At 42.9% G+C, this 25,862-nt stretch overlaps 1 protein-coding gene across 6 annotated transcripts in view; it reads left to right on the top strand.

Annotated features, from left to right (window-relative positions):
* ABCC5 (ATP binding cassette subfamily C member 5) overlaps nucleotides 1–25,862 on the top strand; it is a 528,771-nt gene that overhangs the window by 476,560 nt on the left and 26,349 nt on the right. For 2 of the 6 annotated variants that reach the window (XM_063306328.1, XM_063306326.1), the window contains exons 3-11: nucleotides 11,945–12,102; nucleotides 12,538–12,693; nucleotides 14,354–14,501; nucleotides 18,877–19,110; nucleotides 20,274–20,447; nucleotides 21,360–21,507; nucleotides 21,889–22,037; nucleotides 23,045–23,152; nucleotides 24,713–25,063. The exons of 1 other annotated variant lie outside the window; for it this stretch is intronic. In XM_063306328.1, the coding sequence (XP_063162398.1) occupies nucleotides 11,945–12,102; nucleotides 12,538–12,693; nucleotides 14,354–14,501; nucleotides 18,877–19,110; nucleotides 20,274–20,447; nucleotides 21,360–21,507; nucleotides 21,889–22,037; nucleotides 23,045–23,152; nucleotides 24,713–25,063 (1,626 nt within the window). Of the gene's footprint in view, nucleotides 1–11,941; nucleotides 12,103–12,537; nucleotides 12,694–14,353; nucleotides 14,502–16,527; nucleotides 16,603–17,102; nucleotides 18,089–18,876; nucleotides 19,111–20,273; nucleotides 20,448–21,359; nucleotides 21,508–21,888; nucleotides 22,038–23,044; nucleotides 23,153–24,712; nucleotides 25,064–25,862 lie in introns of those variants that run through there. 3 more of the 6 variants (XM_063306327.1, XM_063306325.1, XM_063306330.1) reach the window with 2 other exon arrangements.

Genomic DNA, 25,862 nt, shown 5'->3' with positions numbered 1-25,862 from the left:
TTAGCTTCTGAGACAGGCTAACATTAATTAGATGTTGGTACTTTTTGAGGTAAAAATCAAGTAGCTTTCTTGGTCCTTGATCACAATTTGAGCGCTCGGCAACTCGTTCGCATTTAGGTCTGTTGCAGCTTCCCGTCACGTGATTGCCATTTTTGACCTTCTTGGCAAGCAAAATCAATGGGGAACTGCGTGATTTGCTTCATGACCATGTGGTTTGCTTAACGACCATGGTTTTGCTTAATGACCAGTGCGAAAAAGGTCATAAAATCGGGTTGGATTTGCTTAATGACTGCTTTACTTAGCAACCAAAATCCTGGTCTGATTTGTGGACATTAAGTGAGGACTACCTGTGAGGCTGAAGCCCCAGATACCCAACTACATATCTGACCAAAGGCAGAATATCTGTTCCATACAGCTGAAACCAAGATAGCTTGAAGAGAAGTTGCCCAAGAAACCTGAAAATAAGGCAGAGATTGGGGCTGTCTATGAAATACTAAATCATATAGTTGCCACCACAGAGCATAATGAAATAACCATTTCACCAAAGGAAAGCTAAAGATGCTGAGAGAAAGCCCTCTCTCCACTGTAAAATATCCACTCAGGCTTCTCCCCAAGAAAAACAGTTTTTTTCTTTAAAAAAAATGCTGGCTTGTTGGTCTTTTGGGTTTTTTTTTGAAAACAGAATTCCAGCTCCAGGTGCTGTACTGGTTGAGATCCACATGGTGCCCAGAAGTGTGCTGAGCTAGAGGCAGGAAGAGAAGAGAATGGAGTTGCTGGAAGGCCAAAGCCCTGCTTTTAACTAGCTTTTTTTTTTAGAAGTTAAGATGGCTGAATAGGAAGGTGGGGTAGGAATTAAATAAAAGAAGTACAATTAAAAATAGCAAGGGCAGGAGCTAAATTGGTGCCAGTGAGGACTGTGCTGTGATTTAATAACAAGCAAGCTGGCATCTGGTTGCATCTACTGCTATTCCTTTTGCTACTAACAGTTCATATAAACAATTACATCTAGTTTTCTCTTGACTGATACTTTAATTCACTGATTTCAGTTTGAATCAAAACCCCTGTCAGGAAAAAAATTGGGCATAATTGCTTATGTAAGCCACCCATAATAATAATAAGAGCTGCAGTTGCCATTCTGCAGCCACAGATGGCTGGTTCTGCAATATTTTCCCCTTGCTACTCCCCTGCCAGCTGAGTGGCATGGTTGTTGGATAGACTGAAGACTTCTTTGAATAGGAAAACCTGGCTTTGAAGGGCAGCATACGTGTTTTAAAAATAAGATGAAGTTTGCTATAAAATCAAGCTTCCTGTTCTGGAAAGTTTTGGTGCCTCAGATACACAGTATGTGGCAAGCCCTGGGATGCTCCGTAAAATGTAAAGTGATGGCAACCATGCTGAGCAGAGCTGGGTGATCAGTCTCAGGAGGAACCTGATGCTTTTCAGGCTTGGTGTGCGTGCAGACCAAACTGGAAAGATTTCAGATAGAAATGTTCCTTTTTCATTGCTGAATTGCAAAGAGTGATTCATCCAGGACAGGGCATAGGGTGCAATAGCTTGGTCCAGTCCACAAGTGTTCCTCATCTGTTTCCTAGAATATGTTCCCACTTCTCTCTGCAGTGGCCCAGCTGTGGAAGCTATTTTCAATCTTTTTTTTTTTTGTATGGACAGTAGCAACTTTGAAGGGGAGGGGAGAAGATATAAACAGCTCATGCTGGACTGAAGTATCTGTGACTTTCTGAACCATGATCTAAGGAAACTGAGTAGGAAATGGTTCTGCTACAGCATCACAAGTACAGGGGGAACTGGTAACAACCTTGAAGTTCTGGGCATGCTGCATTTCCAAGCAGAAAAGTTCCTTGACTGTCTTTCGGGCTGTATTTTAGTTGACCTTGTGGGCAATAAGATAGTAAGTTGCTGATTGCGGTGCCAACACTGGTAATCTATAGCAGGCATGTTTTCCTAATACTGTTTCAGAAAATGAGTAGCTATCAGTATAAAGGCCCCGTGATCTTCAGATCTTCTGGAGCAGCTGTAAGTGTGGGATTTGCAGAGGATGAGAAGCGTTTCTATTGCTGTTTCTCTGGAGCAAAGGGGAGAATGACCTTGAAAAGGTATAATGTTGCAAGCCACATTATTTCATTTTAAAAACATCCTCTTCCTGTAACCGAGGCTGATGCTTTGGGCTTGGAGGTTTGAAATCTTTTTAATATTATTAACTGAAAAGATAATACAACAGTTGTGATGAAAGGAACTGCGTTATCTGACAGTTTTCACTCTGTTTGGCTCGAGGTGGCATCACACAGGCTCTTACAGGTATGAGCCAAACATTTAGTGGCAAGCAACTCTGATTATATTACTCTGGGTTCAGGACTTTATTGCTGTTGGCCTTCACCACCAGAAAATTCAGTGCCATTATTTTAACAGGTGGGTGACAAGAAAAAATTGTGAAACACCATTTCAAAGGCCTTTATAAATAAAATTCAGTATAGATAAACAGGTGGGAAAATAAAAATCAGGCAAAATAAAATGTTAGTGCTTGGATGAGAGAGCACCAGGGAAATCCTTAGACTGGGGAGTAAAAAAAAAAAAATCCTGGAAGAAGTTACTATTAAGCTTCTTTGGTGGTCCTGTTGCCAAGAAAACTGTATGGGTGTTGTCCAATTTTCCTGCTAGCAATCTGGACTATAAAAAGTTAATCCAAAAAACAAGGGTCTCAGAGTTGTGATTAGTATAATATTTATTAGAAGGAAGGTTACGCTTACAATAAAAGAACTTCTGTGTGTGGCCTGCTTTCAAATTATATGTATTATAGCTTAGAAGGAGTGTGAGACGCTGGAGAAGTCCCAGGGCCTGAGGGAGGAAGTGGAGAGGATGTGGAAAGTGAAGGCCAAAGTGGTCCCAGCAGTGGTGGGAGCACTCGGGGCTGTGACCCCCAAGCTGGGAGAGGGGCTCCCACAGACCCCAGGAGCAACCTCAGAGCTCTCTGTCTCTGTCCAGAAGAGTGCAGTGCCAGGAGCAGCTGAGATCCTGCGCAGAACCCTCAAACTCCCAGGCCTCTGGTGGGGGACCCGAGGTTCACTGAGGAAGACCCATACCACCCATGGGGGTGAGAAGGGATTTTTTATATCTATATCTCTATATCTGGGGCAACATAGCTCTGGCTTACTTTCTCATGATCTTTTGGTGCTAAGAAAAGGACCTTGTCTCTTTTGTGAAAGCAGAATAGTTTGCATTTCTTGATTGTTTTGGTAAGTGCTGCTGAACTGCTTATCCATATGTGAAGTTATTCTCACAGATGTGTCCATGTAATTCATTACCAGGAGTCAAGCTTGACTCTTAATTTGTTCTTAAAAGGAAGAGTTGTTGTTGTTTATTCGTTTAGTCGCTTCCGACTCTTCGTGACTTCATGGACCAGCCCACGCCAGAGCTTCCTGTCGGTCGTCAACATCCCCAGCTCCCCCAGGGACGAGTCCGTCACCTCTAGAATATCATCCATCCATCTTGCCCTTGGTCGGCCCCTCTTCCTTTTGCCTTCCACTCTCCCTAGCATCAGCATCTTCTCCAGGGTGTCCTGTCTTCTCATTATGTGGCCAAAGTATTTCAGTTTTGCCTTTAATATCATTCCCTCAAGTGAGCAGTCTGGCTTTATTTCCTGGAGGATGGACTGGTTTGATCTTCTTGCAGTCCAAGGCACTCTCAGAATTTTCCTCCAACACCACAGTTCAAAAGCATCGATCTTCCTTCGCTCAGCCTTCCTTATGGTCCAGCTCTCGCAGCCATATGTTACTACAGGGAACACCATTGCTTTAACTATGCGGGCCTTTGTTGTCAGTGTGATGTCTCTGCTCTTAACTATTTTATCGAGATTTGTCATTGCTCTTCTCCCAAGGATTAAGCGTCTTCTGATTTCCTGACTGCAGTCAGCATCTGCAGTAATCTTTGCACCTAGGAATACAAAGTCTTTCACTGCTTCTACATTTTCTCCCTCTATTTGCCAGTTATCAATCAAGCTGGTTGCCATAATCTTGGTTTTTTTGAGGTTTAGCTGCAAGCCAGCTTTTGCACTTTCTTCTTTCACCTTCATCATAAGGCTCCTCAGTTCCTCTTCACTTTCAGCCATCAAAGTGGTATCATCTGCATATCTGAGATTGTTAATGTTTCTTCCAGAGATTTTAACTCCAGCCTTGGATTCCTCAAGACCAGCTTGTCGCATGATGTGTTCTGCATACAAGTTGAATAGGTAGGGTGAGAGTATACAGCCCTGCCGTACTCCTTTCCCAATCTTAAACCAGTCCGTTGTTCCGTGGTCTGTTCTTACTGTTGCTACTTGGTCGTTATACAGATTCTTCAGGAGGCATACAAGATGACTTGGTATCCCCATACCACTAAGAACTTGCCACAATTTGTTATGGTCCACACAGTCAAAGGCTTTAGAATAGTCAATAAAACAGAAATAGATGTTTTTCTGAAACTCCCTGGCTTTTTCCATTATCCAGCGGATATTGGCAATTTGGTCTCTAGTTCCTCTGCCTTTTCTAAACCCAGCCTGTACATCTGGCAATTCTCGCTCCATGAACTGCTGAAGTCTACCTTGCAGGATCTTGAGCATTACCTTACTGGCATGTGAAATGAGTGCCACTGTTCGATAGTTTGAACATTCTTTAGTGTTTCCCTTTTTTGGTATGGGGATATAAGTTGATTTTTTCCAATCTGATGGCCATTCTTGTGTTTTCCAAATTTGCTGGCATATAGCATGCATTACCTTGACAGCATCATCTTGCAAGATTTTGAACAGTTCAGCTGGGATGCCGTCTTCTCCTGTTGCCTTGTTATTAGCAATGCTTCTTAAGGCCCACTCAACCTCACTCTTCAGGATGTCTGGCTCTAGCTCACTGACCACACCGTCAAAGCTATCCCCGATATTGTTATCCTTCCTATACAGGTCTTCTGTATATTCTTGCCACCTTTTCTTGATCTCTTCTTCTTCTGTTAGGTCCTTGCCATCTTTGTTTTTGATCATACCCATTTTTGCCTGGAATTTACCTCCAATGTTTCTAATTTTCTGGAAGAGGTCTCTTGTCCTTCCTATTCTATTGTCTTCTTCCACTTCCGCGCATTGCTTGTTTAAAAATAATTCCTTATCTCTTCTGGCTAACCTCTGGAATTTTGCATTTAATTGGGCATATCTCCCCCTATCGCTGTTGCCTTTTGCTTTCCTTCTTTCTTGGGCTACTTCTAGTGTCTCAGCAGACAGCCATTTTGCCTTCTTGGTTTTCTCTTTCTTTGGGATGTATTTTGTTGCCGCCTCCTGAACAATGCTGCCAACTTCTGTCCAGAGTTCTTCCGGGACCCTATCTACTAAGTCCAGTCCCTTAAATCTATTCTTCACCTCCACTGCATATTCCTGAGGAATATTCGTGAGCTCATATCTAGCTGATCTGTGGGTCTTCCCTAATCTCTTTAGTCTGATCCTAAATTGTGCAAGAAGAAGTTCATGGTCTGAACTACAGTCAGCTCCAGGCCTTGTTTTTACCGACTGTACAGATGTCCGCCACCTTTGGCTGCAAAGGATGTAATCAATCTGATTTCGGTGTTGTCCATCTGGTGAAGTCCATGTGTAAAGCCGTCTCTTAGGTTGTTGGAAGAGAGTGTTTGTTATGCAGAGTGAATTGTCTTGGCAAAATTCTATCAGCCTATGTCCTGCTTCGTTTTGTTCTCCCAGGCCATACTTACCTGTAATTCGAGGTGTCATTTGACTGCCCACCTTAGCATTCCAGTCTCCTGTGATGAAAATAACATCTCTTTTAGGCGTGTTGTCCAGTAGGTGCTGCAGATCCTCATAGAACTGCTCTACTTCAGCTTCTTCAGCATTTGTGGTTGGGGCGTATATTTGGATCACTGTGATGTTAGATGGCTTGCCCTGAATTCGAATTGAGATCATTCTGTCGTTTTTGGGGTTGTATCCAAGCACTGCTTTAGCCACTTTACTATTAATTATGAAGGCTACTCCATTTCTTCTGTGGTCCTCTTGTCCACAGTAGTAGATCTGGTGGTCATTTGATGTGAAGTGGCCCATTCCAGTCCATTTCAGTTCACTGACGCCCAGAATGTCTATCTTTAATCTTGACATCTCACCAATAACTACATCCAATTTGCCCTGGCTCATAGATCTTACATTCCAGGTTCCAATGGTGTGTTGATCCTTAGAACATCGGATTCGCCGTTCACCACCAGCACCGTCGGCCGCTAACCGTCCTTTCGGCTTTGAGCTAGCTGCGTCATCACAACTGGGGCTAGTTGAGCTCATCCTCTGTTCCTCCCCAGTAGCATTTTGACCATCTTCCGACCTGGGGGTCTCATCTTCCGATGGTATACCGACATATCTCTGGTTGTACTGATCCATTGAGTTTTCACGGCCAGAATACTGGGTGGGTTGCCATTACCTTCCCCAGGGATCGCATTTAGTCTGACCTCTCTGTCATGACCTTCCCGTCTTGGGTGGCCCTTCACGGTTTAGCTCATGGCATCATTGAGGTGCTCAAGCTCCAGCACCACAACAAGGTAACGATCCTTTGCGGAGAAAAGGAAGAGTAGAATTTATAATTTGAATCCTGACCCAGCATTCCTGCCACTGTTTCTATGAGCAGTCTCAATATATTCCCCTTAGCTAAGATAGGGGAAAAGATCAGAAAAGGGGATACTGACGGTAGCAAATTATCAGGGTTTAGATAGAGTGTGAACTTGTGCTCACAGTAAATCAGTACTGTACTGTACAAAGAAAAATAGTAAGTGCACCCTGACCAGGGAACTCTGATTTATTTGATTGCTTACATTATCTTGCATTCTTCAAGAGAAAAGAGATGGTTATGAACATTCACATAGCAAAATAATGAACTCTGTGACCTGTTTGGTGCTTGATAACAAGCACATAAGGCACACTCTGCCAAAGTGTTCCTTATGTGCTTGTTGACAAGATGGTAACATGACAGGTAATTCAAAGTTCTATTTCAATTTTGGGAAATTCCCATCAATTCAGCCTTCCTCAACCTTTTGCCCCTGGAGGAACCCTTGAAACATTTTTCAGGCCTCTGGGAACCCCTGCACATTCAGGCTCAAATATAGGCCAGAAGTTACAACTTTATTTTATTTGTTTCATGTGTAGGCCTGTCTATATGCATTAACAGTGTTCTTAAACTAAAAATAAAGAAGGAAACTTACCTCTTTAATGTGAAGTTGCCCAAATTTGAAATGATTTTTTAAATAAATAGTGATATCCCAGGGAACCCCTAATGACCTCTTGCAGAACCCTAGGATTCCAAGGAACCCTGGTTGAGAAACCCTGACTTAATTAGTGGAGGCACTTCTTAATTCAGTTGGTGGCAGAGATTTATGAACAACAGTAATTAAAGTTCTTTTTTCCTTCCTGACTAATTCTATCCATGTTTCTCAGTTGAGCTCACTGTCAAGAACAAGCATGCAAAAAAAAAAAAAATGGAAGCGAGCCAAGGTTTTCTGAGTATAAGGCTCTAAAATAGATATCTTGGTAGGTGGCAACCCTTAACTGACCTTGGCTGATCTCATAAAGCTAAACAGAACTAGCTAGTCCTGGAATAGGAAACCTTCAGGGAATATCAGTGCTGAGAGCTAGAGTGGGAAGACATTAAACTCTGATGAACTCAGCGGCAAACCACTTCCTTTTTGCTGCCAAGAAACCAGAGAGCTAATATGCCTGACCTTTTATGTGACGTCTCCTCTCCCCCCCGCCCTTTTTTTTACATCCTCTTTGAGGAATATATTTTTCCGAGGGATTAGAAAAGTGCATGGGATTATCAACTATCTCATTGCTCAACTGACATGAATGCTAGTGCTTTTCAGCACAATTTAAATAACCCCAGAAACTTGGAAGGAGTCTGGTAGCATCTTTTCCAAGTAACACATTTTATTAAAAAGCATAAGCTTTTGTGCAGCTCATGGAAGCTCATGGCTTTTGACAAAATGTGCTAGCCAGAAAAGTTGCTGCCAGACTCCTGATCTTTTTCCTACCCTAGGAGACAGATATATAATTAACATTTATAGTCAGGGCCTTTCCTCTTAGCCAGAAAATTATTCAAATAAAAAGAAGGGCCCCTCTGTATTTGAGAAAGAAAGCCAACCCTGGTTTGTTTGTTTGTTTACTTTGCATTATCTGCCTAGAGTGGACAAGTTGTAGAATACTCTCTTCAAATCACTTGAAGCAAACTAGGAATGTATTTTAGAAATGGTTGTGGGGGAGTGGCATTAATATGCAAATAGATCTAACAGACCTCTCATCTCTTTCATCCAGGGTTTGAATCAGAGGTCATTAGCATTTGGTTTTAAAGTGCAAGGTGGTGATAGGCATTTTAGTTTGAGTAGTGCTCAAAATCTCAGGGGGCACTGCTTGGTCAAGCTTTCCTGTTCTTGGAAGCTAAACGGGGTCATGCATGGTTAACGCATGAATAGGAGACCTGCAGGAATGTCAGGGCTATAGGTTAGACTGAAAGGTAAAAAAAATCTGAGAAGGTTCATGACTTGGGAGTCCTCTTGGATTCCCAACTCCTGCTAATGAGCAGAAGGAAGCCATGGCTTTCTCCTGGTGTAACTGGATGACCCTGTCTGGACCAGGATGCCCTGGCAATGGTGACTCACACGGTGATCCCCTCTTGGCTGGATTACTGTAATACGTCTGTCTTTGGTGATGACTCAGAAGTTGCAGCTGGTACAAAATGTAGCAGCAGAAAATTGCTGGTGCGACAATGCTGACAATCCAGAATCATGCCTGTTGTAAAGTCGTTGCATTGGCTACCAGTAGGCTTTTGAGCCCAGTTCAAAGTGCTGGTCATTACCTTCAAAAGCCCATGCGACACATCGCTTGCATTTGACAGCACCTTGCCAGAGTAGAATCTGCCTGTCTGGTCCAGTCCCTCAGAGAGGGCTTGTTGTGGGTCCCCGTCCTTTCAGGGAGTAGTGGGGAGCAGCTGGCCCTTTAAAGAAGAAACCCACCTTCTGTGCCCAGAGAGAGTCACCTGACCCCTGAGAACCAATAGAGGAAAAGAAGGGGGATCTGTCAGGTTTTGGGGGGTCTTTTGTGAGAGAGTTGGCTGGAGTCCTGGATGAGGGGTGACCTCAGTCAAATCTGGAAATTGAGCTGTTTGGCTGTACAGGTAGTCCTTGAGTTACAGCAGCAATTGGGACTGGAATTTCCCTTGCTAAGCGATGCGGTCGTAAAGCACGACTTCATTTATTAATCAGATTTATCACTGCCCATCTCCCCAAAGGGACTCTGGGCGGTTTGCAATAAAACATAAATAAGAAAAATATAAAACTGTAAAATACTATAATACATAATAAAATAAATATGTTAAAAACCCCAATGGCTGAAAGTTCTCTGTGATTTGCAAGCAGAGCAGGGTCCTTCTAAGAGACTAGCCATCCCCAGGAATGACTACTCTCTCTCCCGCCCCAGGCATGAAGACAGAACCAGGTCTTTAGTTGTTTCCTAAAGTCCAGGAGGGAGGGAGCCAATCTCACTTCCGTCATGCAGTGTTACAAGATGCAAATGAAAGGAGGATTGGGTGTACCTGATTTGAATTGTATTTTGCAGCTTGCTGTTTGGTTTGGATGAAAGAGTGGGTATTGCTGAGAAATAGAAGGCTTTTGGAGTTAGAAAGACATGACCTGAGATTTGGGTGGCGTGGATATTTGTGGAACAATAAGGTTAATGTGGATTTTAAAAATCATTAAGTTAGAGGTGCCATATTGAGAATATGGAATAGATTGTAAATCTACTATTGTAAACCATCCAGAGTCCCCCCTTTGGGGGGAGACGGGCAGTGGCAAAATTAAATAAACAAACAAACAAACAAATAAATAAAATAGATACAAACCCAGGCTGTGCCTGAAAAAACCTCCGTGGATCTCAGCACAAGAAGTATTTTATAGACGAGAAATAATAGGCAAACGCAAATGGCTAACATATTGCAAGATACTAGAATTTTGTCAACTAGTGGCAGAGGGATATAGTTGTCAGTGGTTCTCTTATTTACAAGTATTAGAAAGATTTAAAGTAGACAAAAGAAGATATGGTTTTGGACATTGTAAAACTGAGTTTGAAATAGAAATGTATACAAATGATGAACATATAATTGCTAAAATGTATACACGTTTATTGAAATGTGAAACAGAAGAAGAACAAGTGAAAGAACGTAGGATAAACTGGGCTGAAATTGTTGGTTATAATGTACAAATGGAACAATAGGAGAATATGGGGTTGAAAGGATTGAAATTTACATTATGTTATAACCTTAAAGAATTTTTTTATAAAATGATGTCCCATTGGTATATGTCACCAGAGAAACTGTCTAGAATGTATAAAGACACTTCAAATTTATGTCTGAAATGAACAAGAAGGGACATTTTACCATGTTTTGTGGATGTGTAAAAAAGCTAGAAAAATTTGGATTCAAATACATACACTACTTCAGAGGATTTTAAAGATTAATGAACAATCGAGACCAGAGATTTTTCTTTTGGGATTGATAGACAAACAGCTGGAAAAAAGTCATGGAACTTTGTTTTTGTGCATGATAACTGCAGCGAGATTACGGTATGCACAAAGATGCAGAGATTCGGCACTACCCACAATGGAGGAACGATTGGTGAAAATGATGGGACTTGCCGAGATGGCTAAACTGACTTACTTGATCAGAGAAAAGACAATACCTATGTTTATTGCTGACTAGAGACCCCTTATGGACTTTTTGCATAAAACAGAAAAAAAATGAACTTATGATTTATGGTTTTGATGATTAGAGAGGATAGATTATAGAAAGAAGAGAGTTATGTTGTAACCATAGAATAAGAGGTAAATTTATAATTGTACCTATAACTGCTGTAAAGAAAATCAGAAGCTACTTCTTTCTATCTTCTTTCTTTTCTATTTTTCTTTTATCTTCCCCTCCTTTTCTTGCACTTTTAGCTTTCTCTTTGATTTCTTTCCTTTCCTTTCTCTTACTTTATATTAGTTTGTATTAGTTTTTATCTTCCTTTTAAAAAATTCTTTCATAAAAATTATATATTAAAAAAAAAGTAAAGCGCGACATGACATGACTTCATTGCTTAGCGATGGCTATCCTGGCAGTCTCTGTTGCCATCGTTAAGTGAGGATTGTGGGTTGTTAAGCAAACACCTTGCAACTTCCTGCCGGCTTCCAACAACCGGTCAGTGGGGAAGCCGGCAGGAAGTTGCAAGTCCCAGGCGGCTCGCAAGCAGGTTGGCAGGTTTGATTTCCTTTCCGTATTTAGCCAGAGCCAGGGTGGAGTGAGGATGTCCCCTTCAGTCCTCCCCTGGTTCTCGAGGGGGCTGGTGGGGCGGGGAGAAAGCGGTCTATAGTGGTGGCAGCAAAGAGACCTAATTTCCCAGCCACTTTTCTCCCCCAGGGGCGGGTTACCTCAGAACCAACAGGTTCGACCCCCGAGAGCCCCTTCTTTATTACACAAGGTAAAGGGGGTATGGACAAGGCAGTGGGCCCTCTCGGTTGCAGCTCCCACTTTCCAAAACTCTCTCCCCAGAGAGAAAGTACATGCAGCCCCAACACTCTTGGCCTTCTGAAAGCAAGTGAGAGGAATCCTAACCTGTCATGTTTTTGCCACGAGTTGATTGGGGTTGCCCCTAAAGGGCTTTCTGGTTTTCTTCTTATAATTTTAACTTTAGCTGCTTGCTGCCCAGAGTCCTTTGGGATGGGGCCAGCCTGGAAACATTGCTAATCAATCAATCAATCAATCAATCAGTCAATCGATTTGGGAGTGCTAGGGGTTAAACCTGAATGCATTGTAGGATTCAAATAAAATTTTTGGGACATAGCGAGTTTAGAGTTCATTTTTTTCAGTAATACTTAAGGTTTAACTCTGTGCTTTGTCTCAAGCAGGTGGAATGCCAAGACGCCTTGGAAACAGCTGCACGGGCAGAAGGCCTGCCTTTGGAGAGCTCAACAGATTCTCACTTACGAGTGTTGGATGAAGACCATCCCAAAGGGAAATATCATTATGGCCTGAATCTGATGAAGCCCATCCGGACTACTTCCAAGTATGTATGGCTTTCTTTTAGTGAGCTGTAAGTGGCAGCTGTTTTTAAACCAGGAACACCTAGCTGGATAGAAGTCTGTCCAAAAACAACAGAAATTTTACTTCAAAATATAGGCAGGGTTCCATATATTGTGCTAGGCATGGTTTGTGGACTGAGCCGCTCCAGCTTGTCTTCCACAGTCATGCGTGGCAAAAAGCTGTATGTTGTGTCTACAGACAAAAACGAGTTCATATGGGTTCCTGTAAAGCACTAAGCCAAAAATAAACAAGCCGCTTTCTGGTTTGGTCCAATATACAGTATGTACCCAGCCATGTACTCAAACTGGTTCCTATACCATGTTAAGCTATAGTATAGATTGACTCAGACATCATCTGATAAAACAAAGTGTGTGCTGCAGCCGTTAATGTTTCTCTTTCTTCCATACTATACTTTTAGGCATCGGCACCCAACTGACAATGCTGGCTTGTTTTCCTATATGACATTTTCTTGGCTTACTCCTTTGGCACGAATAGCCTACAAGAAAGGAGAACTGCTGACTGAAGATGTGTGGCCCTTGTCGACTCATGAGTCTTCAGAGGTTAACTGTAGAAGGTATGGGCTTGCAGTGCTATCAACTAACCGTGAAAAACCCTGCTCTCCCCCAAGGACCACTTTACAGGCAGTCCTCGCTTAACAACCGTTTGTTTAGTGACAGTTCAGACTTAGGACGGTACTGAAAAAATCCCAACTTATGACCGGTCCTCACACTTACAGCTGTTGCAGTGTCCCCATGGTCACATGATCACCATTTTTGACCTTCCCGGCCAGCTTCTGGCAAGCAAAATCAATGGGAAACTGCATGATCCGCTTGTCGACCACATGGTTTGCTTAATGTCCGCAGTGATTCACTTAATGACTGCTGCCAAAAAGGTCATAAAATTGGGTTCGATTCGCTTAATGACCTCTTTGCTTAGCAACCAAAATTCTGGTCCCAACTGTGGTTGTTAAGTGAGGACCTCCTGTATATCAGCTCAGAGACACATATAACGGAACTCTGTCCCCTTTCCCCCCCCCCCTCCATAAATCTTAGCACTTAACATGCAGCTTTCACCTCTCTCAGTGTTTCAACATCTTTCCTATTTGTCGGCACACCTGCATTCCAAAGGCTCGTCTCCTCCCTGAATCCATCAAGCCTGCACAATGTCTCCTGTTCCTTTCTTAATCTATTTTGCCATTTTCATAGTTCTAATACCCCCAACATATACAGTCCTTACCAAGGATTTGGCTAACACTAACAGTATCTGCCTCTTCCTTCCACCCCGGGGCACTGGTCTCCTCCATCCCAAAATACGATTTTCTGCTGCTGCTTTTTCTGAGCCACCCTCCTCTAGTCTCTTCTTCTCCTTACTTTTCCCTGTGGAAAACAATTTTGGTTTCTCCTTCTCTGTCCGCCTCTTTTTACCACCCCAGCCAGGCCAGTCTCCAGCAACAGACTGCCAAGTTCCCTTACACTTTCAGTCTTGCTTTTTCGTTCGTAAGCAGCCCGCCCCCCCCCCCGTCCAGCCAAAATCCTATCCCAGTGGTTCCTTTCATGCTGACTAGCCAGAAAATCACCCCCTTCCCACAAGAGGCTTTTTGAAATAATTGATTTAAACCGTTACTGCTTTAAAGCCTAACTGCTTTATCAAACGTGTGAGTTGGGCAGCCTCATAAATCTGTTAAGTAAACAAACAAACATGACTGTGAATTCATGTCTGTTTGCAGCAAGAACTGATTCTGCTTTTACAGTGAGGCTTGCATTTCTCTGTTGCAGCCTGCCTTCCTTCCTTCTCTAAAGTACAGAGAATTTTACCGTGTTTGATCTGACTGACAATCAGTCCCCTTCCTTAAAAATACAAAGCAGTAGCAAAAAATAAATGTCCATGGCAGGTGGATTGAAGGAAAGCTAGTAGGCATGCTACAGTTGTTATGCTCGTGAAGTTGAAATCAAATACCCATATTTGAGCAGTAAGAAAACTGGTTCTCCGTTTACACAGAGCCTCCATAAACTCATTGTTTCCGGTAAAAGGCATGGATTCTTTTTAGTGATGAATTATAAAGCTCGTGTCCTATATTAATACTAACCAACTTACTTTTAGAGAAAGGTAAATCCCCTTTTTAAAATAACATCTGATTAAGAGCCTTTTTTAAGTAAGAAGAAAAAAATGCACTTTTCCTGGCCCTAGGCAGAAGGATTGCTTGGATGTACTGTATGCGGTTTTGGTTCTTCCAGGTTGGAAAGACTGTGGCACCAAGAGCTGCATGACTCTGGGCCAGACGATGCCTCCCTCCGAAGGGTTGTGTGGGTCTTCTGTCGCACTAGGCTCATCATTTCCATAGTGTGTTTAATGGTCACACAACTTGCCGGCTTCAGTGGACCAGTAAGTACAATCCATCCTTTACCTTACACCCACACTGGCCTCTGTCCCACAGCCAGTGCTAATGTACTCCAGTTGCATTGCAGAGGATCTCCTAAGTGTTGCCATTAGTTAGAGACATGCCTTCCAGCTTACAGAGAAGAAATAGGCCTTCCAGAATGCTGCAGGAATCCTAAGGTTTTCCAACTCTTCTCGCTTCCTCTCTCTCCCCCTCCCTTCTCTCTCTCTTTTTTTCTTGCTTTTTGTGTGCCTAAGGTTTTATTGCTTGCCATCAGCGGCTGTGGCTGGAGCGGGGCGGGGGTCAGGAACTTTCCTGGGCTAAAGCTACAGTTACCTATGAATAAAGTTGTAAGCTACTTGTTTGGATATCTCTTCCCAAGAAATGGAACTGAATGCTGGTGACAACTTACAGGTTAAGGTCCCTAGGAACCAGGGTTCGTAGGAGTTTGTAGAGCTAGTGTTGTTCAACTTGTGTGAAAGCACAGTTGGGCAGGTTCCGGTGGCATGATTAGATTGCTCCTAGCAATGCTGGCTGATGAGGAAGAGCGCAGCGTGTAGGTCTTCATATTCACAGCATTTTCTTTCGCCTGTTTGTTGCACGTGCTGTGCAAAATTTACTTTTTGACATCTTGACTAAATCTATTCTCTACAAATTTCCCTTGAGGAGTAGGAGCAGTGTTATTGCTTGCAGTACACATTTCAGTGTGCTGATAAGCGGGAAGGTTCAATGCTCTGGGTAAGTACAGCTGAGGTTAATGTTGAAACAGTTTTGTCTTCTGTCTCTTAAAAAAAACCAATCCTATCCCATCCTTAAATCTGAAAAGCTTGCTTGCATTTCTTATTAAGAAGGAAGTAAATAGTTTTTCTTAGCATGTTTTAAATTGTTGTTGTAATGGGAATTAAAGCTCTCACAAGCAATTTCACTGGATATGCTTTTAATTGTCAGTAAGAATGAGGTTTTAACAGAACCAGTTCCCCCAAGAAGAGCTTCTGTCATTGTTTCACTACAGGGCCCTGTGGATGCTCTTAGTTCTAGCAGAGAGTGGGCAACGGAATTGTCATCTTTATTCTGCATAGTTTCATCCCATCAGGTCTGAAACACAAGACAAGAAGGAAGGAATAGCATGCAGTCTGTCCTGGATTTGGATGTATGCAACAATTTGTACGCATCCTCCATTGCCCAGGAATTCGTGTTACTTGAAAGAACTCTGAAGGTACTCCATTATTTGGAGTACCAGAGGAATTCTTATCCATACCCTTTGGAGCCTAACTGCTGTCTCTACAGGAATTTCAGTGGTTTGGTTTGGTTTGCTTTTTGATCCAAGCATATATTTTCACGTGGAATTGATCCCTGGAAAAATTGATCTATCCCTTTGCATTGATAAGTGAAGGGTTGTTTTTTTTTTTTTTTTGCAAACTGCCATTCTCATCTGAAGGTCCTGAAACCTAGAGTTCTGGGTGGGAAGTAGCAGAGTGGGGTTGTTGAAATTCTTTGCGTTAATGATGCCTCAAAACAGAAGTGCTGTTGTTCAAAAGCTCCTTGTATATCCAGACTAGCAACAGTCTGTCCTCTTTTTAAGGAAAGTAGTTTCAGAAATTCCTTGTCTGGTACCTGGTTTGCCCTACGACCTTCCGAGACAGCTTATAGTCTTCTAAAAGCCCCCAGAATCAGCACGAGATTCATTTTTTTGAAGGAGACGCCTCTGTGTACATTTGCTAAACAGGTCAAGCAAAGCACTCTAACTCAATCCAGCCAAGGTTTTTCAACCTTGCCTTGGTTTCGGTTGGACGTCTCGTTTCTCGTTGGAAGACTAGTCAACGTATTGAGGAAGTGCCCTCCGAGGTCTCATTTGCAGAGGGTATTGTGGGATGAGGGAAGGGGGTGGACTGGTTGGGAGAGCCATTTAAGATAAGCCTCCCACCCTTCCAGGTTCACTCCAGTCACAGCTTGTTTTCCGCTGTAAAATGCTGGACGTGGATTGGGGGAATTTTCTCTGTAGTGGAACCAATGACAGAAGCTGTTCTTTAGAATTTCCAGGATGGCTGTATTCTGCGATCAGAATGAGACAGTCAAGCTGGGCAGAATCCAACGCCAAGATGAAAGGTAAGGTGACGTTTATTTGTGGGAATGTTTACGACAGCCAGGCAGCTAAGGGCAGCTACTACCATTAATGGTTTCAGGAATAATTTCCTACACCTCTGCTAGTTTTGGGTAGCTGTATGTTTTTCGATGGAAACTATATGCTGGTATTCTCATCATGATTTTAACCAAAGCAATGTTTTAAGATTGCATATATTGTCTCTTTTTCCCTTTTAATCTTTCTACAACTACTTTCTTTACATCTATAACAAAACCCCCTAAGCCACTTTGTTGTTCTTCCCTGGAATTGCTGGTTCTGTGTGCAAAAAAACCCCCTTACTCTCTATTTGTTACGGTAGAAGAGAGTTCCTGCTGATGTTGCATATATTACCCCTGGGGCCTTTTCCTCCTGTATCGCGTTGATTTGTGAGAAAACGTTGGCCGCCCTTGTCGGCATGTTGGGTCATAGCTTATGAAAGTAGAGCACAGAATGGTTATTCGCTCTGCCAGTGACTTAATTTCAGTTGATGGATTGGATCCTAGGAACGAAGCCGACAATCTTGTCGCTAAATAGTGCGAACCAGCCAGTAGCCGGTTGTGTCTCGGATGCAGAGAAAGGAAAACCAAGCCAAAGGAGGAGCAAGCTGGCGTAGTGTGACCTTGAAATGTGAGCTTGTGTATTGCGATCAGAGATTTGTGTGAGGCTCTTTTTTGCTTGTTTTGTTTCGTCTTTTTTCGGAGCGCTTTGGGCACATGATGGACATCCGGCTGTTACCATGTGCACGTGGAAACTCGGGGGAGGAATCGTGCCGCCGAGTGAGTTCTCAGTTGGGAATTCAGAACCAACCACTTCAGGACTTACCTCTTGTGGTCCCTGCCGTCCGTTTTTAACCTGTCTCTTGATCCTGGGCCTTTGCAGTCCTGCTCTTTGCTCGCGAGGCATGGGCTTTGATTCCCCACCCATTCTTGCCCAGAACTGCGATTTGCAAAGCCAGTTTTAGTCGTGGGGACTTCCTGCAGACTCTGAAAATCCACCCCAAGCATCTCCATCCTTTCACATTTTTGTGGCGGGCCGCAGTACTTCTCGCCTTCGATTAAAGAACCTTAAGCTCCGGGATTTGTCCGTCTCCTTGTCGGAAACGCCCAGCTGGAAAAGCTTCCGTGTAAGCAGAGCTGTATTAAACCGAAGGGGGAACCCGTCTGGCTGTGGAAGTCTTCCCGATTAGCCACAAACGTTCCCCTCCTCTCTGGACTTTGCCAACGAATGCTGGTCCTGCTTTTTCTTGTAATATTTGATTTTTTGTGTCTTTGCAAAATGTGGGCTCGATTTTGTGTTGGAAGCTAGAGTTGGATTCAGGCCTTGTGTAACCTTTTGTTGTGCATGCCAATTGTACATTTTCCACCGTACCTCTCTCTTCTTTTGTACAGTGTCTGTGACATGCTGCTACTCCCTTGCGTAAGATGCTCCTGTTTTGCAAATAAAACGTTTCCTGCTTCCCATTTATTAGTACTTCATACTGCTCATGAGCCTGAGTTGTAATACTGCGCTGTCCCTTTGGCCAAGGCACGCGAGGGGGGGACTTGCCTTGGGAGCTGTTTTTCTCTTTTTGCAGGTGGTGTTTTGAAATGTGATTCCTGAGGTAAAATTGTTTTTGTCTTTAAAAGGAGGGGGGCCGGTCGGGAGGGGGCGGGCTGAGGGTTGAGGGCTGGTTTTTTTGTTTTTTGCTTTTAAATTGGTATCGCCTGATTTGATTCTTTTTTCTCTTTTTCTGCTTGTCCTTGTCTTTACTTTTAAACTGCTGATGTTTATTTTCAGGAATGTTTTGCAAAATGTCCTTCTCACACTCTTCCCCAGTTCAACTGTAGGTACATTTGTTCCTTTTTCTCAAATAAGCACGTTTGAAACAAAGAATGAAAAGGTCTTATGTTTGTAATGTGCTCAGCTCTTGCATAAGTACGCAGTATTGTAAAATCTACAGGGATGGTGAATTGTTGCAGCGAACATGTCAGGTTTATGTTAAGTTGGACAACGTGTGAAGGAGCAGCAACGGGGCAGTGTGAAGGATTGGGAGACTCCAAATTATTCCCCGGGGCCTGTGTGTTTGATTTCCTTTTGGAAATCCAGCAGGGTGTGTATAATACCCGCGGTTCTTCACCCCTCAGAAGACTTCCGGTTCATAATAAAAATTCCTGCCTGAAAATCAAAGAGCTCCTTTTTTCTAACTTAACATAAAAAAAAATTGAATGGTTCCTCTGACATGCCAGGGTGTTCATGCAGTGTTGCATTTCTTCCTGTAGGCATTTGTGGTGAAACATCTCCTTGAATACACTCAGCAGACGGAGCCCAACCTGCAGTACAGCCTGTTGTTAATTTTGGGCCTCTTAATGACGGAAATAGTGCGTTCCTGGTCTCTGGCTTTAACATGGGCTTTAAACTATCGCACGGGGGTCAGGCTACGTGGAGCTATCCTTACGATGGCTTTCAAGAAAATACTCAGATTGAAAAACATCAAGGAGAAGTCTTTGGGCGAGGTAAGCTGAAATGATGGTGGATCTCGTTTCGCTGATCGTTAAATTTGTAACCTGCCTTTCCATGTACTTCAGCACTGAAGGGGCCATACAGCAATAAAGCAGTAAATAAAATAGCAAACAGGCCGTTAGCTGCAATATAATTAATAGATAAACACTTGGCAAAAGAGAAGTATTTTCGCTGATCTGTTCTACTGATTTAAATAACCAGCCAAATTCAGAGTGGGAGGGAGAGTTCTTGAGATGGCCTCCCCTAAGTGGTTTCAAACTTTAAAGGTCCCTACTAACACCTTTACTTGTAATTGTAAAATGGGTAATTGCTAATACAGTGTGCTTAAAAGCTTGTGAACCGTTTTGAATTTTCAATATTTATGCATAAATGTGACCTAAAATGTGATCTGTTCTCCACACAAGTCCTAAAACTAGATAGAGAGAACCCAATTAAACAAATGAGTCCAAAACATTATACGGGTAGTCCATTCATTTAGTGACAGTTCAGCCTTCCAGCTGTGCTGAAAAACCCAACGTATGACCAGTCCTCACACATGACCGTTGCAGCGTCCCCGCAGTCATGTGATCACAATTTGGGCGCTTGGCAGTCAGTTCGCATTTATGACTCTCGCAGCGTCCTGTGGTCACATGATTGCCATTTTAGACCTTCCCGGCCGGCTTCTGGCAAGCAAAATCAATGGGGAACTGCATGATTTGCTTAACGACCACATGACTCGCTTAACACCGATGGTGATTCGCTTAATGACTTCTACAAAAGTCGTAAATCGGATCAGATTTGCTTAATGAGCACTTCGCTTAGCAACTGAAATTCCGGTCCCTATTGTGGTTGTTAAGCAAGGAGTACCTGTACTTGTTCATTGATTTACTGAGAATGGTCCAAAGCTATGAATTTGTGTATTCTCTTACTTCTCCCTTATTATCTGTCCAGCAGCCTTGTTTAGGGTGGTGAACTCCCTGCTGGGGAGGAGACACTGTGATTACCTTATGGTCTCCCCCTCATTTTTAATGAATTATTAACTGGTCTTCTTTTATTAGTAGTACACTACTTTTCTCTCCTGTACCTGTTCAGCATAGAATATAGAAGACAGCAAATCTAGCAATGATTTCTGTCCTTTGCCCTTGATAATTTCTGATTTGCACTGTATATGTTTCAGCTCATAAATGTATGCTCCAATGATGGCCAGAGAATGTTTGAAGCTGCAGCTGTGGGCAGCTTGTTGGCTGGAGGTCCTATAGTTGCCATTCTTGGCATGGTTTACAATGTTGTTATTCTTGGACCAACGGGCTTCTTGGGTTCAGCTGTTTTCATTCTCTTCTACCCAGCAATGGTGAGTAGAAACCTATCTGCTTAAAAGTGAAACCACTGTTGGACTGCAACTGTGATGAGGGCTGAAACCGGGGTCAATATATTGTGGATATTGTTATTCACACTGCAGCCTGACTCTGTAGGGGTTCAAAATAATCTCAAAAATCACTGAGAAAATTAACTGCTTAGTCCAACACAGGAATATTGAACCATGTATATTTTTTTGGTTATGCTACCCTATAGTTCGCCTGGGTTTACTACTTCTGTGCTGTTGTGGTGCTGAAATAGTTTTCAGGCCCTTGCTAAGGAAGCATGCAAATTGCTGATGATGATTGTAAGAACTGAAATTAGGCCGCACGTCTGCTTACCAGCAGGTAGATCTAGTTTAAAGAAACTCTTCGTTCAATGAAATGTTTCTGTGAAAATAATTCAGAAACTGTAGCACTTTGAACGGCTACCATGATGGCTTTTGAACATCCTCCCCTCCTTGCCACCCAACTGACAGATAGGGTGCAAGATGGAGGGATCTCCAAGAGTAATGAAGAAGCCGAGAAACGTTGGGAATGTAGCTAGCAGAGCTCATGGTGAAGGGAAGAGGCCGTTTTTCTTATCCACCATCTGAGGAGAAAGATTCCTGTGGGCTGGTCTTCTAGGACAGTCGTTCTCAACCTCAGCAACTTCAAGATGTGTGGACTTCAGTTTCCAGAATCCCCCAGCCAACATGCATTGACTTCGACTGTCAGAATTCCCTAGCCAGAATGTTGGCTGTGGAATTCTGGGAGTTGAAGTCCATACATCTTAAAGTTGTGGTTGAGAAACACTATTCTAGGATATTAGCTAATTCACCCACTAGATGAAGCTTTTGACATTGTTTTATTCGTTGGCTGAAGAAGTCTGCACCTTCTGTTCTGCTGATACTTTCCTTCGATTCCAGATGTTTGCATCCCGCCTTACAGCTTATTTCAGAAGGAAGTGTGTGTCTGCAACTGATGAGCGTGTCCAGAAAATGAATGAAGTGCTTAACTATATTAAATTCATCAAAATGTATGCTTGGGTGAAAGCCTTCTCCCAAACTGTTCAAAGTGAGTGTCCCTTTTCTTTACTGTCTCATCCATGGGTCTTCCTTTTGCCTCCTCTCCAGCCAATGGAATGGCTAGACTATAGAAGTCTGTATTCTGCTGCTGCTGCAAATACTGCTCCGTACGTAAAATGGAGATTTGTTTGGTTTTTCTACTCTTACTACACATGCATGGCTAGTCATAGGATAAAATCGAGCTTGCATTTCGTTGCCAGGAGGGGCCCATCTGAATACAAACTAATTCTTTTAAAATGTATAAATCATGCTAACTTTTGCATTTTCCTTTTAGGCTGCTGTAAATGTGGTTCCTGCAGATGACAAAACCACAGTTGACTTGGCAATTAACTTAATCCTCTGGTAATTACTTTGTGTCCTGTCTTCCCAGAAATCAGAGAGGAAGAACGCAAAATTTTGGAGCGTGCAGGATACTTCCAGAGTATCACTGTGGGAGTGGCACCCATCGTTGTGGTCATAGCTAGTGTGGTGACCTTCTCCGTTCATATGATCCTGGGCTATGATCTCACAGCAGCTCAGGTAATTCTTGGGAGCAGGTGGCGTTCCCTTCAGGCAGGGGAAGGGATGACTTTGTGATCTTGATACCATCTACACTTGGCTCACGTGGTCCAATACAAATATGCATACCGTTTTCCTGTGCCACGAAAAGTCGTTAGGGGCAGGTTTAGTTCTTCATGAAGATATCATTAATGACATTTGTGAACTGGGAACTAAACTGACCCTAGGAAAAAAAACTCCAGGGCAATAGTAAGCTGTGGTCAGCATCTGTGATAGCCTTTTGTGCTTCTGATTGCAGTAAGTGCTCAGGAAAGTTGATAACTTTTCGGGATGTTCCTGCAGGACCCTCTTTCCTGTAATGTTTATTATTCCAAGCGGACTTATCTTACGGCTTCAATAGTATTTGAAAATAACGAATGAAAAGTACCTATTTCTGCATGAGGCATTTCATTGTTGCTGCATATAAACTGAGGAGTCAGATTTTTGTGCCAAAAATGTGTATCAGTGCTCGATGTTCCCCTAAAAGCGGATTGGACTGTTGACATGGTAAAAAAAAAAAAAGACCTGCACTGCACTGTTCATGTTTTATGAAAAACCTTCCATGGGAATTCTGATTGTCACACTTGTTATAATTAGGGATTAAAACAAGTCCAGCTATGAACTTTCTCCTATTATTAGTTAGGAAGAAAGAAAATCATCCAGGTCATCGGTTGAGTGATACCTGGCTCTTTTTGTTCTTGTTAGCAGTTGGTAATTAATTATTTATCCTACAAGAAGAGTGCAGAACAACGATCAAGTTTTGATCTCCTCCTCAAAACAATGAAAACACAAGAAGTTTGAACTTCTGGAGCAAAATATCATTTCCTCTTCTCCATTCCTTCTATCCATTTTCATCTGCAATCTGTAGAATATTTATTTTTAATCTGGAAGGATATTGTCAGTGTTGCTGATTACCTGTAAATTCTTGGGTTTGCTTAGGGCTTATGATTGCTGCTGCAGTCAAAAATGGTTATTTCCTTCTGTTTCAGGCTTTCACAGTGGTGACAGTGTTCAATTCCATGACCTTTGCTTTGAAAGTCACTCCGTTTTCTGTGAAGTCCTTGTCTGAAGCATCCGTTGCGGCTGACAGATTTAAAGTGAGTCATTCTTGCCTTGCTGTGTTTTCCTAGTTGGTTGGAGCCTTTTGCATATTCTAAAATATTCACCTATTAAATCTTTTGCTACCTTCATCACTCTTTTCTCACCGCAAGGAGGTCTAAACCCCCTGAAATTCTTATTGGTGAAAGCTTGCGAACGTGGTCATTTTGCTGTAAAATACTAACATCCCTAATGTTAGTAATTAATCGCATTCAGTTTACTACCAAGTCAAAAAGAGGATAGGATTGCAGCCTTTTAAAAATAAATTTAAAGCATGGAAATGGAGCATGATACACGCATGCACAATCTTGTAGAATGCAACCTAAAGCATGCCTTGTGATAGCTTATAGTATCAAATTCCTTGGCAGTGATTTTCATATTTTAAAAAATCTTTTCCATATTTGCTTGTCTACAGTAGAACTCTTACGACTTGCTGAAAATTCTAGCATGCGTAGTTCATTCAGATGGAAAGCTGGCCTAGCTGATGGGCCTCGTTCTTGTCACAATTACTTAAAGTGCATTTCAGAACATAACCAGGAAAATATTGGGGACAGCCCAACTGAGATGTGCTCTTCAATTTTCATTTTTTCTCTCGGTTTCTGAATGTTTGCAGTTCCTCTCTTACTGTGCCTGAACTAGCTAATGTCCAACTTTTTTTTTCACTGTAGAACTATGTTATCAGCAGAATTATCTACTTGAGATTGCATGAAGGCATTGTATATACGCTTTGAACAGTAAATTGCTTTTAGGTCTGTCATTTGAATACGCAGGAATTCCATCAGCAAGCAAGTCATTTAGGCCGGTAGAATAATTTTTTTATTGTTGGCGAGAACAACATTATCATTTTGAAATATGCAGGATGCTAAATCTTAGTTAAAAGAAGGTAGGGAAAGAGGAATGCTTCAGAGAAAACCAGTAATATTGTCTCTTAAAACAGAGGCTTATAGTTTGCTTATCTGTGGATCATCTCAGTGCAATTCCCATAATTATTTCGGGGACGGGAGTCATTAAAGAAATCGGTATCTTTGAAAATACTTGTTTAACTAACTCAAACTGTTTCTGGTTTTTCTGTGTAAACTGTTGAACAAATGCTGCGGAACCGTCTGAGAATATTTTCGAACGAGACGGATGCGGTGGGAAACATGACAGAGAGGCTCTAGCGTTTAATGACGCTGTTTTGTCCCCGGTGACAGCAGATGGTCAAATTCCCAAGTGCCTGATTTTTGCGCAGCGGAGAATTGAGCTTTCTCTGAACCTTGGCTAAGAAACGCTGTCACCCTTTTAAGCTTGCGGTGCTGCTTGTACGCAAAATTTCCAGTCTGCAAAATGGATCCAGAGCCTAAGGCTCTCTGTCTGGCGACCACTGCATCCGTGGGTGGCCAGGCCCGTTTCACGGACCGGGGCTTAGTTCCCGCTAATGAGCTGCTACCTTTTGCTCTTCAGCTCCCTCGCACTGTATAGCCTGATGTGTTTTGCTGCGTGAGTGTGCCGTAGACTTGTCCCCCCCCCAGTCTTGACCAGGTGTCTCATCTTTGCACCTTTCTCACAACCACTATCAGAGTTTGTTGCTAATGGAAGAGGTTCATATGGTAAAGAAAAAACCAGCCAGTCCTCACGCAGCCATAGAGGTGAAAAATGCCACCTTAGCCTGGGAGTCCTCCCATGCTAGTGTCCAGAGCTCACCCAAGATGACCCCTAAAATGAAAAAAGGCAAGACGGCCATCGGCAGGAAAGAGAAGGTGAAGCTGCAGCAGCACGAGGGGCGGCAGACCACGTTCACTGAGCAGAAAGGCCACCTTTTAGTGGATAGCGATGACCCCCCAAGTCCCGAGGAGGAGAACCAGCGCGTCCAGCTTGCGAATGTCCGGCTGCAGAGGGTTCTTTACAGTATTGACCTGGACATAGAGAAGGTGAGGAAGCAGTTCCCCCACACCTCTCTCTCACTCCAGCTAGAAAGTAATTTTTATATTAACAAAAGGCTTTCTAGGTGGTTTTGGGGGGATTGTAATCAAATCTGCTGGTAAAGTCCCTCAGGATTAATTTTGATTGGATTTTGAGTAACTTGGGGAAAACGCCTTGGCAGTCTTTAATTATCAGTGCTAATTTAGCCTTACAGCTAGTCCTCACTTAACAACCATTTGTTTAGTGATGGTTCAAACTTACGACGGTGCTGAAAAAGCCTGCTTACTCGGTCCTCGCACTTACAACAGTCAGAGTGTCCCCGTGGTCACATGGTCACGATTGGGTGCTTGGCAACCAGTTCGCATTTATGACCTTATGTGATGGAATGTGTCTCTGAGGACGGAGGTGATGCTATGGAGGTCACAGGAGAGGAAGGAGGGGGTGCGTTCCAGGGGGAGAAACCGTCTTACCGTTTGGAGGACCTTGGGCAGCTGGCCAAGAAGCTGAGACAGGACCCGCCTTAGATTCCCTGGAGTATTTCTCCCCAGCACCTTTTGGCTTTGCCTAGTTTGGCAAGATTCTGTGTATGGTAGAAACAATAAAGAACAAGAGCCTAATTCCTGGTTCAGCGTTGTTTCTTTGCCTCATACCCTGACATCTTTGCAGTGTCCCATGGTTAGAATTGCCATTTTCAACCTTCCCGGCCAGCTTCCAGCAAGTAAAATCAATGGGGAACCACGTGATTCGTTTAACGACCACGTGGTTCACTTAACACCTGCGGTGATTCACTTAATGACCACTACAAAA

Source organism: Candoia aspera, chromosome 6, assembly GCF_035149785.1.
Source record: "Candoia aspera isolate rCanAsp1 chromosome 6, rCanAsp1.hap2, whole genome shotgun sequence".
In the NCBI taxonomy this organism is placed as follows: Eukaryota; Metazoa; Chordata; class Lepidosauria; order Squamata; family Boidae; genus Candoia; species Candoia aspera.
The sequence above is the reverse complement of the archived record's forward strand: the minus strand, read 5'-3'. Positions and strand labels throughout refer to the sequence as shown.